Below are 13,003 nucleotides of genomic sequence, written 5' to 3'. Positions count from 1 at the left end.
TGGATCGTTGATATACCATAGATTTTACCCATTTTACCCATGGTATAAGAGTGTTATAGATACTATTTTTATTTATTGGAGTCTATTTAGAGTATTTACAGGTTCATGGACGATTTGGAGATATATGGTGATTTTGGTGCCTTTTGGAGTCTTTCCCAAGTGCAAAACTGCACAGATGCTTCAGATGTTTAGCTCTCAAGAGAGACCTTCCCACCGTTGGATTTAGCCCATCGTTTGACACAAGATAGATCTTTGAGTAGCTTTCCAATTCCACCGGTCTGAGGTCAATCCGCTTCCTGTAGCAGAAGTTATGCATGTTTTACTGAAGAGTGATCAGTCTGCCTCGCGAGAGAAAGCTGTCGAGAAGAGGATTGTATGTCGATCGGTGCATGTCAATCGACAGGGACATCAGAATGTGGGTCGAGTATATTACATGATCTACTGAAGCCCAGGAGTCACCACAAAATTACCAAAATACCCTTGACGACCAGAAACCTTATTTATGTTATTTCTAAGCCACTGTTGACGGCTACGCTTTCGACGCTTTCTTTTGATTCATTTTTCTTAGTTTAGTAGAGAAGATAGGAACTCCTTTAGAGTCATCTTGGAACTCCTTTGGTTTCTATATTTATTCTATTGCAATTTCATCTACTCATCTATGATTTCTGTGACAACTATCATGTCTGAGTAGATCCACCTGTTAGGTTTATGGTTCAGATAGGTTATGAGGGATTAGTGATAATGCTCAAATTATCCAGTAGAGCTTACTCTCTCAAATAAGAGGTACAGCTGTAGTACTTAGGGATCGAATCACGAGGAGCTAGGGAACCAATTAAATAAAATCTACTAATCAATCCTAGGCAAGGTTGGTTTATATGATGGAAATAAAAATAACAAATCCTAAAATGAGCAAGGCAGTTGCTCCAACTAACAATATGAAGGGTTGTTTAAATGGGATAAAGAGTGCTAGACATAGGGTTTCTATTCAGGGATGGAGATTATAATCTCTATAAATGCTTTAATAAGTTGCTTGCATGATACTATAGATCTCAGCCGCTTAACATATGTGAATGAATCACTGGTTAAAATATCTAGATCTCTGGCCACACCTTTCGCATGATGACTCTGGCCACACCTTTCGCGGCGCCGATCGATTTACCAGTAGGGTATCGATCGACGGCTTCTAGATCTACCTAGGCGCGAACCAAATATGACCGCGAGGTCTCAAGGAGGAACTGTCGTTCTTCTCAACGGGAAACAGGCATCGCTCAAATGGATAATTCAAGATAATCTAAGATCCTAGTGATCTATGTTCTAGTTAGCTACTCTAAAACAAGCATAGGGTACAATCCATTTGATGAGTATCACAACTTAGCAATTATAGCTTGGGGCTAATCCCACAAACCTATTTGAACCCTAGATCTAACAAGTAGACTACTCAGACATAGCCAAACAATTCATAACAATAGATAGATGAAAGAATTGCATAGATAGAATAAAGTAGAAATACAAAAGGAGATGAGAAATCTCTCCAATCTCTCTCAAACAAATAAAACTCTAGTCTCTCTCTCACACTCTCTGCTTTGGTTGTGAAAAGCTTCAAGCTTCAAAGGGTTTCAAAACCTTCCGTCAAAAAGACTTTGCAGGAGTATTTAAGCATTTCCATTAGGTTAAAAACTCGTCAGGGGCAATCTCGTAATTTGGTGAAGTCTTGGTGAAGTAGTCGGCTAAACCATTTCGTCCTCGATATCGATCGACAAGACTGAATGTGTATTGATCGATTATAATCTTCTAGTACGCGGATCTTCTCAGCTGCATCGATCGACGACTCAGGATGAGTATCGATCGATTGTAATCGCAATGTTGACTTCCGACTTAGTTTTGAATGGTCAACTCGGGTGTATCATCTCTTGTACTCCAAAATGCTCCAAAACATCACTTTCTCACGAAATGCTCCTGAACCTGAAAACATACCAAACAGGCTAGAAAACAGATTAAATATATAATAAAATACTAGTATACCATGGTTAAAAACGGGTAAAATCCATGGTATATCAATTAGCCCCAAATATAGAATTGCTAAGTTCTGATATTAATCATTGAGACTGTTCTTAATGCTTGTTCTTGAGTAATTAACTTGAACTTGATCATATAATCATTAGGCACAAGCGAGAGCTTGGTCTCTTATCTGACTTGTCTTCTCTGAGGTAGGATTGCTAGATAACATCGAGAGCTGGTTTAGAAACCCTAGCGAACATATATTCAAACCGCGCATTACTAGAAGCGCGTCGATCTTTATCCCTATTGAATAATCGATCGACGGAGTGAAAGGTGTATCGATCGATACTCATATAGAGTCATCGATCGACACTTCTAATTGATCATCCCGATAGGTGAGATCATTGGATCTAGTAATAGATAACCTATACAATGAGAGTTGATCTGTTATTCTTATAGTTGAGTTCTATAATATCATAATTTAGTATCTACATCATTATAATTCCAGCCTGAATAGAAACCCTAGATCTAGCTACCATCCTTCCATCAAACAACTCTTGGTTACATAAGAACAACTCCTTGTTCACTTTGCTTCCATTTATTTATTGCATTCATATTTATTGCTTTATAACTATTTGCCTAGTTAAATCTTAATATCTATAGTTTAGTTTGTGCCCTAGCTCTATGTGAATTCGATCCCTAAGTACTACAATCGAACCTCTTATTTGAGAGAGTAAGATCACTTGTTAGGGTAATTTGAGTGATATCAAATTTGGCGCCGTTGCCGGGAAGCAAGGATTCGCCATTAGACTTGATTAATAGGTTTATTCTAGGTTTTATTTACTGTTTTAAGTTACTTACGAAATTTTTTTCTTGTTTTTCAGGTACATGCCAATTAGTACCAGAACCAGCAAGGGATAATTGCTTTTCTTCTCAGAACCAACACGTTTGGAACGCTCGATCCGCAAAGAGAAACTCGCAGCATGATCGATACCACTTATACATCATCGATCGACACTTGTGAAAAAGAATTGATCGACACATCATATGCAACATCGGTCGATACCAATCTGCGAGCAACCATGAGCGAGATACTTGTGCTACAAAGGGATGAGAATGGGGACCTGCATGACCGGGATGGTCATCTGCGTAATGCAGCAGGTCAGAGACTTTATATCTCAGGGGACTGTAATCCCTGACTCCGATATAGATGCTACATGAGCTGCTATACCTGTAGATGAGACTGCTCGACAAAGGACACTGGTTGACTACAACCGAGGAATACTACTGATATACCATGAATTTCATCCGCTTTTAGCCATGGTATATGAGAGTTTTCAATTATATTTACTACGTTTTCAAAGTATTTTAGAGTATTTTCAGGCACAGGTACCTAATTGAAGTAAGCAATACTTTTGAGGTATTTTTGGAGTATTTTCACGAATGAAGTATCGACCGATAGGAAACTTGTGAGATCAGACGATTGAAGCCAATTACAATCGATCGACAGATATCAAAGAGTGTCGATCGATATTAAGCCACTCGATGGATTACGATTTAGAAGATTTTCAAGTATCACAAAGTATGCTATTTACACACCAAGTCCCTGGCCGCCTGTTAGCTTTATATATGATATACCATGGATTTTACCCATTTTTACCCATGGCATATAAGTGTTTTATATACTATTTATTATGTATTGGAGTCTATTTAGAGTATTTACAGGTTCAGGGACGATTTGGAGATATATGGTGATTTTGGTGCCTTTTGGAGTCCTTTGCAGTGCAGAACTGCACAGACGCTTCAGATGTTTAGCTCTCGACGGAGAACTTACCACCGTTGGATTTAGCCCGTATTTGGACACAAGATATAGCTTTGAGTTAGCTTTCCAATGCTATCGGTTTGAGGTCAATCTAACAATTAGATCAGAAGTTATGCCAATTTTACTGAAGTGTGGTCAGTCTGCCTCGCGAGAGGAAGCTGTCGAGAAGAGGATTGTATGTCGATCGATGCAGCACACTGCATATCGATCGACAGGGACATCAGAATGTGGGTTGAGTATATTTTATGACCAACTGAAGCCCAGAAGTAACTACAAATTACCCTTATGCCCTTGGTCGACCAGAAACCCTATTTTACTGTTTTCTAAGCCATTGTTGGCTGCTATGCTTCAACTATTCTAGAGAGAGAAAGCTTAGGATTGGAGAGAGAGATCTGAGCACCTTGAGAGAGGGAAGATCTTGAACTCCATTTGTTTCTTTACTTTGTTCTTCTCTTATTTATTCTATTGCAGTATTATTCAGACCATCATAATGTTTTTTATGAATATGTTTGAGTTGTCTCATTGTTAGATTAGGTTTCTCATAAGGTTGACTCATGTATTGCAAATAAACTATTGTTAGGATGTTTAAAATATAGTTCTTCATCTAGTTGTTCTTAATACTTTGTTTGGGATTAGTCATCCTTGACCTAGATCTTAAGATTAATTTGGATAAGTGAGAACTTAGCAATTTCCTGAAAACTAAACTAGTTTGTTCTAATCTGACTGAGAATAAACAAGAGTTATTCCTAGTTAGATTAGAGAACCCATCAAACCTGATCTTAAGGCTCGCTGGAAGCAATATCGATCGACGCAACTAGGGTTGTATCGGTCGATATTGTGAAAGGTGCATCGATCGATGTTCCATTGTATTATCGATTGACACTTTCTTATGATCATCGAACGAGAGTTGATGACCTAAGATCCAACCGAAGTTAATCATTTGATTAAACCAAAAGTTTGAGTTCAGAACTATGAATAGTAAAAACCCTAATTAACTTGCAACCTTTTCACACCTGAGATAATACCTAAATCTAGCTACCTTTCCTTCTGTTAACAGCCTCAAATCAAACCAATCGAGCAACTGCCTTGCTCACCATTTAATTTACTATTTAAGACATATTTATCCAGCTTTATTTTATTATTATTTAATCTATTGTGTAATCCTTGAGTCTCTGTGGATTCGATCCCTAAGTATTACAATTGAACCTCTTATTTGAGAGAGTAATTCACTCCTTAGAGTAATTTGAGTGATATCAAATTTGGCGCCGTTGCCGGGGACTCATTCTTATTAACAGTAGATTAAATTTATAATATAGTCTAGATTTTACCTTCTGTTGCTTAAAAGTTTTTCACCTTCCTACTGACAAAGGTACATAGGAGAAGAACACAAGTCTCGGCCAGACAATCGATCGGCGCAGATATGAGCATATCGAGCGACGTATCGACAAACGAGACGATCGACACTTCACTGCTGGAATTGATCGATACCGGTCAACCAAAATCGATTGACCCTGATTTACACACATCGATCGACGCCCACCAGCCGGAAGCAGGTAAGTCTGTGCTTACGAATTTCAATAATGGAAAAGTAGTTCTAAGAAATAAAAAGGATCAAGTAAGCAATGCATCAAACCAAATTAATTATAGACATATGACTGCAATCCCTGTTGAAATAGCTGTTGTTTTGAATGCTGGACTGGAGCATTACCAAACGATTGGAGATTACAACAGACCTGATCGGTTATACACCAACAGGTCTGCGATCCGCCCACCAGCGATTCAGAGGAAAGATTTTGAATTGAAACCAAAATATTTATCTCTAGTAGGTAAAAACCCCTTTCATGGTCTCCCTCATGAAAATCCCATAGACCATATTGAAGCACTTGAGGACTTTGTGTCTAACATAAAGATGCAGGGAGTTTCCGAAGACTACCTATTCTGCAAACTCTTCCCGCATTCTCTTGATGGAGACGCGACCTGCTGGCTGAAACAACTGCGCCCAGGATCTCTGACTTGCTGGAGCGATATCAAAAGTGCCTTTCTCAAAAATTTCTTCGATGACGCACGGACCGAAGAATTTAGGAATAATATCTATAATTTTTCTCAAGGCACTGCTGAAGCTTTTAAAGCCTCTTGGGTGAGATTTAAAGGCTACCAGCGAGACTGCCTCCACCATGGATTATCCGAGATTCAACTACTTAATATTTTCTTCAGAGGTCTCGATTTGATATACCAATTGACTTTGGACGCTGCAAGTCAAGGGAACTTCAAAACTAGGAGCCCCAAAGAAGCCACAAGGCTAATTGAAAATATAGCAACCAGCACTAGTACCGCGAAGGTTGATCTCGAGAGGAGAAATATGGAGATTTCCAATGGAGATCGGATATCCAAGACCTCTTCACATGAAGGAGATGAAGAAGAACATGTAAACCTCATCGATCAGATTATCTATTACAAACAAAAACTTGTTAACCCGCAGATAAACATGAGGTCTACAAGAAGCCATGAGGAAGAACAGACTCATGAGAGCATTGTGGAATCTAAATTGGAAGAAATTTTGAAAGACCAGCAGAATACTGTCCTGGATGCTGATGTAAGATTTGATTCCATGTGCTCTAATTTCAATAAGAAATTTAAGGCTTTGAGCGATCATTTAAAAGTTTTGGAAAGCCGAGTTTCCCGCGACGATGGGTTTGTCCGAAGAGAAAAAGAATGTCTCCCTAGAAGGATCGACACAAACCCAAAACGTCAAGTCTGCTCTGTACTTCTAAGAAGCGGGAAACGCCTTGTTCCAACTACAAGAGAAAGCGTTTCCAATGGCGAACTCGCTAAAGGAGAGAGAACTGAAAAATGTGGATCCAAACCAATAATTCTTGATGATTCTGAACCGATTAACCTCAGCGATGATAAAAAGGAAGATTCAACTATCGATCGACAAAGTAAACAAGATATCGATCAACAGAAGGGTAAGAACATCGATCGACGTGGTGATGCAACCATCGATCGACGTCCTACACCTACTACACTGAGAACGACACCCGTCGAACCGGTAACAGAGAGAATGTACAAACCTTTAACACCCTTCCCTCCCAACACGTCGCAGACAAAACGAGAATTGGATAAAGCAATTTGCAAGAAAGCCCTCGAAAACATCACAGTTGAAATGCCACTGAGCGATGCCATGAAAGTTTCACCCCCCATTAAAAAATATGTTAAAGACATGGTATCCAAAAGTTTTCCATCATCGGAAAACAGTTTCATGATGGTTTCCGAAGATGTAAGTGCCATAATCCAAGGCGAAACGCCGATCAAAAGACCTGACCCTGGAAGTTTTGTTCTAGATTGCAACATAAAAGATAAACGATTTGATAGATAACTTTGCGATCTAGGCTCCAGCGTCAACCTTATGACTTACTCTGTTGCTAATATCCGTCGGGTTTGACGAATTTAAACCAACCCAAATAACCCTGGTTCTTGCTGATAGATCCATTCGAGTACCAAAAGGACTACTTGAGGACGTACCTATAAAGATAAACAATTGTCATATACCTACGGACTTCGTTGTGTTAAAATACAAGCATGAACCAAAAGATCCCCTTATTTTAGGAAGACCTTTCCTAGCCACATCTGGAGCGATAATAGACGTAAAGGAAGGACGATTACGTTTGAACATTGGAAGCATTTCAATGACTTTTGACATGGAAAAATTAATGAAACATCCCCTAATCGATAATCGAGCATTCAATGTGGATGACATCTCTGAGCAACCTGAAGAATCCTTCGCGGATCTACGCTCAGATGACCCCTTAGAATTTGACCTTTATACCACTGAAAGAAACATGTTTAGCATAGATAACAGGACTGACGAATATACGAGGCTGATGAACGCAAGCGAGGAAATAAAAAATGTTGATGAAGAGGAAAACGACGAGTCAAAAATCAACCTCGATCGATATACACAACGTACCATCGATCGACAACCATCTTCGCTGGATAATTTGAGCTCTGAAAAAGCACCGAAGGTCGAGTTGAAACAATTACCCGCTGGACTCAAATACGCTTTTCTCTATGATAATTCTTGTCCTGTAATCGTTAATGCCAACCTGAATGATGGAGAACTTGCATTGCTACTGAACAAATTGCGCAAGTATAGGAAAGCTCTCGGGTATTCTCTCGACGATATTCCTGGTATCTCTCCAACTCTATGTATGCACCGCATTCATTTAGAAGATAAATCGAAACCATCAATAGAACACCAAAGAAGGTTAAACCCAAACCTGAAAGAAGTAGTTAAGAAGGAAATCATTAAACTACTCGATGCCGGAATCATTTACCGGATTTCAGATAGTAATTGGGTAAGCCCGGTGCATGTCGTTCCGAAAAAGGGAGGTATTACTGTGGTGAAGAATGATAAAGACGAACTCATTCCTACGAGAACTGTCACTGGGCATTGTTGGGGTCAAAATCGGTCAAGACGAAATCGATGTCCGAAAATCTCGGAAAAACATGAAAAATGTTAAAGCAACCTCGAGAGACTAATTGTTAATCGAGACCTTAAGAAAAAATTAAGTTCGAGATTCATCGTCTCGAAATCAACTGCTAGAGAACATTTTTCTACACAAGGAAAAAACCTACGGAAATACTAAAAACGCAAACGCGCCCGAAGAACCGAGCAGCCAACACCAGACGTGGCCGTGGCCGCCGGGCGGCTAGCGCCGTGCTGGCCGTGGCCGCCGGCGGCTAGCGCCCGTGTTGGCCGTGGCCGCCGGGCGGCTGCCCCGTGCTGGCCGTGGCCGCCGGCGGCTAGCGCCCGCTGCTGGCCGTGGCCGCCGGGCGGCTAGCCCCGTGCTGGCCGTGGGCGCCGGCGCGCTAGCGCCCGTGCTGGCCGTGGCCGCCGGGCGGCTAGCCCCGTGCTGGCCGTGGCCAGCCGGCGGCTAGCGCCCGTGCTGGCCGTGGCCGCGGGCGGCTAGCCCCGTGCTGGCCGTGGCCGCCGGCGGCTAGCGCCCGTGCTGGCCGTGGCCGCCGGGCGGTTAGCCCCGTGCTGGCCGTGGCCGCCCGGCGGCTAGCGCCCGTGCTGGCCGTGGCCGCCGGGCGGCTAGCCCCGTGCTGGCCGTGGCCACCGGCGGCTAGCGCCCGTGCTGGCCGTGGTCGCCGGGCGGCTAGCCCCGTGCTCGCTCGGGTCGTCGGACGGCTAGTCTTCGTGAATAAGTTCCAAGCCTCCGGGTCGCCAGAAATCCGTATTTCACGACTTTCCGAGTCCTTATAAATAAAACTCCTTTTCTGCTCCGGGATTTCTGAAAACCCCTAAGACGTCAACGGATAGGAAGACTTCGTATAAAACGGTGATGGTTATCGTACAACACCATTCACCTCAGCAATGGATCGAAGATCTTCCGAAAGACTCGACATCCAAGTAGGAGCATCCTTTCAGAGAAATCGTAGAAAAACAGCGGAAGCCCGGAATACGGCCCGAAAGGGACCAACTCCGATCGGACGACCAGTTTACGATTTTCTAAAGGATAGGTGCGACGGTTTACAATTATCTTCGCATGACAAGATAAATGATAAACTTCCGAGAAAAGATAAATGTCAACTTTCCGAAAAGATAAATGTCAACTTTCCCGATAAACACGAAAGCCGACGAAAATGGAAAAAGTCCAGCCCACGGCAGACTCAGCCCACCAAGGATAGACCGTCATATGGGAGTATATAAGCAATGCTAGGAGCAGAGGAAGGGGGATCCGAAATCAGAAGAAAGAAACTACTCCAGAGCAATTTAGAACTTAGGCGCTTATTTCCTTTTTTAGCGAGCTGCGACTCAACTAGGTTAGATCTAGGTTCTAAGACTAGCGACAATCGACAGCTCTCGTGGCCGAGATCTCGACCTGTTGTCCAAACGTTCTCCGCAGGTTTGGAAATAAGATTCTTTCTTTTTGCTCTATTCATTTTACGCATTTATTCTCGAATTAGACTTGTTTTAACTTTGTCGTGCGTGGCCCAGCAGATAGCCGGGATCCTCGGGGAAAACTAGGTCAACTTAGTTTTCCTACGTTTTAACTTAACTAAAATCGACAGTGCGAATTTCGGTTCCCACAGTTTGGCGCTAGAAGGAGGGGGATTCACGGCTTTATCTTTCTCGCAAACTACGCACGCCCAGTTAAGCATGTCTGTTGACGCGGAAAGCAAGCAAACACCACGACGGACCAGCCGTCGATGTCAACGCTGAGAAAACTCCTGCTGGAAACGTATCCGGTCACTGCCGAGGCAAACACCGCGATGCTGGACCAGATGAAGGAACTGTTCGCCACCGCCCAGAAACGGTCGGAAGAACAGGAAGAACTAATGACTTCACTCGCTAACAGGTCGATACCTTAACAGCGAAAAGCAAACTCCCGCGCGGATCCACCAAGGTGAGGCGTGTCAGGAGGCTTGACTTCGGAACTCCCGGAGATCAAGAAAAGATGCTACCAGAAAATCCCCGGAACTCATCCCCGATGATACCACTCCGACGGGACAGAAGAAAACGACGGACAACCTTCCACCCCCATAAAGGGACAACGAAGGAGACGACGTCGAAAGAATCAATCTGGATGTCAGCGATCAGTCGGATCCGTCCGACGAAGACGCCGACGTCCACCACAGAAGGACCCGAAGTCAGTCAGCTCGACTAGCGGCAGCCTTCGAAAAACCCATGACAGAAGAGGAGAAAGACCTCTACTGGTCAGAGCAAGAAAGGTTGGCTGAGGATCGACTCGGGCCTATCGCCGCCAGCGTAGACAGAAGAGCGTGAACGGCGCCAACGAGATTCACGATCTCCGCGAGTACATCGCCAAAACTGCAGCCGAGGTGAAAAGCGGTAAATCACAGATTCACCACGCAACCAGTACTGCCCCCGAGATCGACCTGCTCCTCGAGGAGTCGAGAAAAACCCCGTTCACCTCTCGAATCACGGAGGCACGAGTCTCGGATCCTGGGAAAATAAAGCTTCCCACCTACGATGGAACCACAGACCCAAGGCACATCTGCAGTCTTTCCAGATTGCATGGCAAGGTCTAAACTTCCGGAGCGGGAAAAGGATGTCGTCTGCTGTCTCCTATTCGTCAAGAACCTCAGAGGTGCTGCACTCGAGTGGTTCTCACACTTGAAAAGAAACTCCATCGGAAGTTTCCGCCAGCTTGCTTCGGCTTTTCTGAAGCAATTCTCCATGTTCATGGACAGGGAAACTTCCGACGTAGACCTTTGGAGTCTAATTCAAAGAAGACGAACCGCTCCGCGACTACATAAAGAGGTTCAAACTCGTGATGTCCAGGGTAACAGGCCTCAGCGATAGAGTCGCCATCGACGCCCTGAGGAAAGAACCTCTGGTACAAGTCAAAATTCCGAAAGTGGATCTCTCTGGAAAGGCCACGCACCATCCAGGACACTCTTCACAAGCAACGGATTTCATCATCATGGAAGAAGAGATGAAATCCTAGCGCAAAAGCATGGACCGCCAACGCGGCAAGAAGAGAACCTCTCGTAACGACAAGTACGTCCATCACGAGGGGGAAGACGTCCAAGGCGAACATAACTACGCCGTTAATTCCGAACAAGGAAAGACCAACGGAAACACCTGGACGCGGAACTCGTACAAGGACAATTCCAGCTGCGAGTTCCATCAGACGAGAGGTCACTCCACCGCCAACTGCAAAGTCCTCGGCGCTAGGCTCATTATTGAAACTGCTTGACGGCAAACTAGCAACGGTCAAGAGCGTGAAAGACCTGATCCTAGATTCTGACCGTCCGCCGAAGACCGACGGAGCCAATCATGAGAATAACGCTCCTGGGACTCAATCGGGCGAAAAACCGCGAACGGAGACAAGACGGCGAAGGAAACAACAACAACCGCCAAAGGGTCAATATGATCATCGGAGGATCGCACTTTTTCCAGGACTCTGTCTCGTCAATAAAAGCCTACGGGCGGAGGGCTGAAACAGGCCCCGGATGGTCTCCAGAAGATGACGTTCCCAATCATGCAATCATCTTCGAAGAACAGGATACGGCCGGACTCGATAAACCCCACTACGATCCTCTGGTCATCGACTTGGTGATTCAGGATCTCGAAGTCGGCCGAATCCTCATCGACACGGGGAGCACGGTCAACATCATGTTCCGCGACACTCTGCAGAGGATGAACATACCCCTTGGAGAAGTATTCCAGAGCCAAGACCACTAACTGGATTCTCGGGCGTCACATCCATGACCCTCGGAAGAATCAGACTCCCGGTCATGGCGAAAGAAGTCACGAAGATCGTCGAATTCGCGGTAGTGGATAACCCGGCTATTCTATACGCCATAATGGGAACTCCTTGGATAAATGCCATGAAGGCAGTCCCGTCCACTTACCACATCTCGGCGTCAAATTTCCAACACCAACTGGAACAGCGGTAATCTGGGGAAGCCAAAAACAGTCGCGACTTTTGCTTCCTAGCCGAACATAACTTCGCAGCAATCAGAACGCCCCAGTAGCTAAACCCGAAGCGAACCAGAAGAACCTGAGTACCTCCGAGAACTCAGCAAAAGCAACTCGGATTTGTTCCGAACAGGCCACAACTCAGGATACTGGAAAATCCTTGGTCCGTCGCCGAAAAAACGGATGATCCAACTCCCGACGCGACCGCCGACTTAGCTGAACAGTCAAGGCGCCAGAAATCGTGGAGTAATAACAACCGTGATAGAAGCAGAACTACGAGATGGCTTGATCCTCGCAAGAGGTACGTAGGCAGCTCGTCGCAACCCGACGAGTTCAGCTATCCCCCTCGCCAAAAGGGGGGGGGGAGATGGGGACGGATATCCTTGTACTCCCGCAAAAACACTTTTCGCATGTAGTCTACATTATAAATGATAAATCCTTTTGATTCAAATGCTTACTCAACGCTAAACTAGGAAAACGAAATCATATCTTTAAGGAACGCGAGACGTCGTTAGTTCCCAAAAGGTCTCGATTCTCCATTTTCCTCCAAACAGTCCATCCGCGACTCTAAAAACTCCACTAAACAGTCCATCCGCGACTCTAAAATCCGTTTCCGTCGATTGGCCCCGACGGAAAAATACAGAAACGTTTCACTCAATCAAATTCGTAGTCCGGCTTCTAACGAAGTCCTTTTGCATCCGACAAGGATATCATAGCGCGCTATACAAAAA

The 13,003-nt window shown here is 44.2% G+C and overlaps 1 protein-coding gene across 1 annotated transcript; it reads left to right on the top strand.

Annotated features, from left to right (window-relative positions):
• Window positions 1-5,471: 5,471 nt before the first annotated feature.
• Window positions 5,472-7,196, top strand: LOC108833253 (uncharacterized). Its single transcript, XM_018606681.1, has one exon. It carries the CDS (start codon window positions 5,472-5,474, stop codon window positions 7,194-7,196), a length of 1,725 nt encoding a protein of 574 aa, XP_018462183.1.
• The last annotated feature ends 5,807 nt before the right edge of the window (window positions 7,197-13,003 follow it).

This window comes from Raphanus sativus, unplaced genomic scaffold (genome assembly GCF_000801105.2).
Source record: "Raphanus sativus cultivar WK10039 unplaced genomic scaffold, ASM80110v3 Scaffold0006, whole genome shotgun sequence".
NCBI classification, from domain to species: domain Eukaryota; kingdom Viridiplantae; phylum Streptophyta; class Magnoliopsida; order Brassicales; family Brassicaceae; genus Raphanus; species Raphanus sativus.
This window is presented reverse-complemented; position numbering and strand designations above follow the sequence as displayed.

What these genes read in the sequence shown, in the direction of transcription:
- LOC108833253 (XM_018606681.1), top strand. Translation starts at nt 5,472, where the DNA reads ATGACTGCAATCCCTGTTGAAATAGCTGTTGTTTTGAATGCTGGACTG.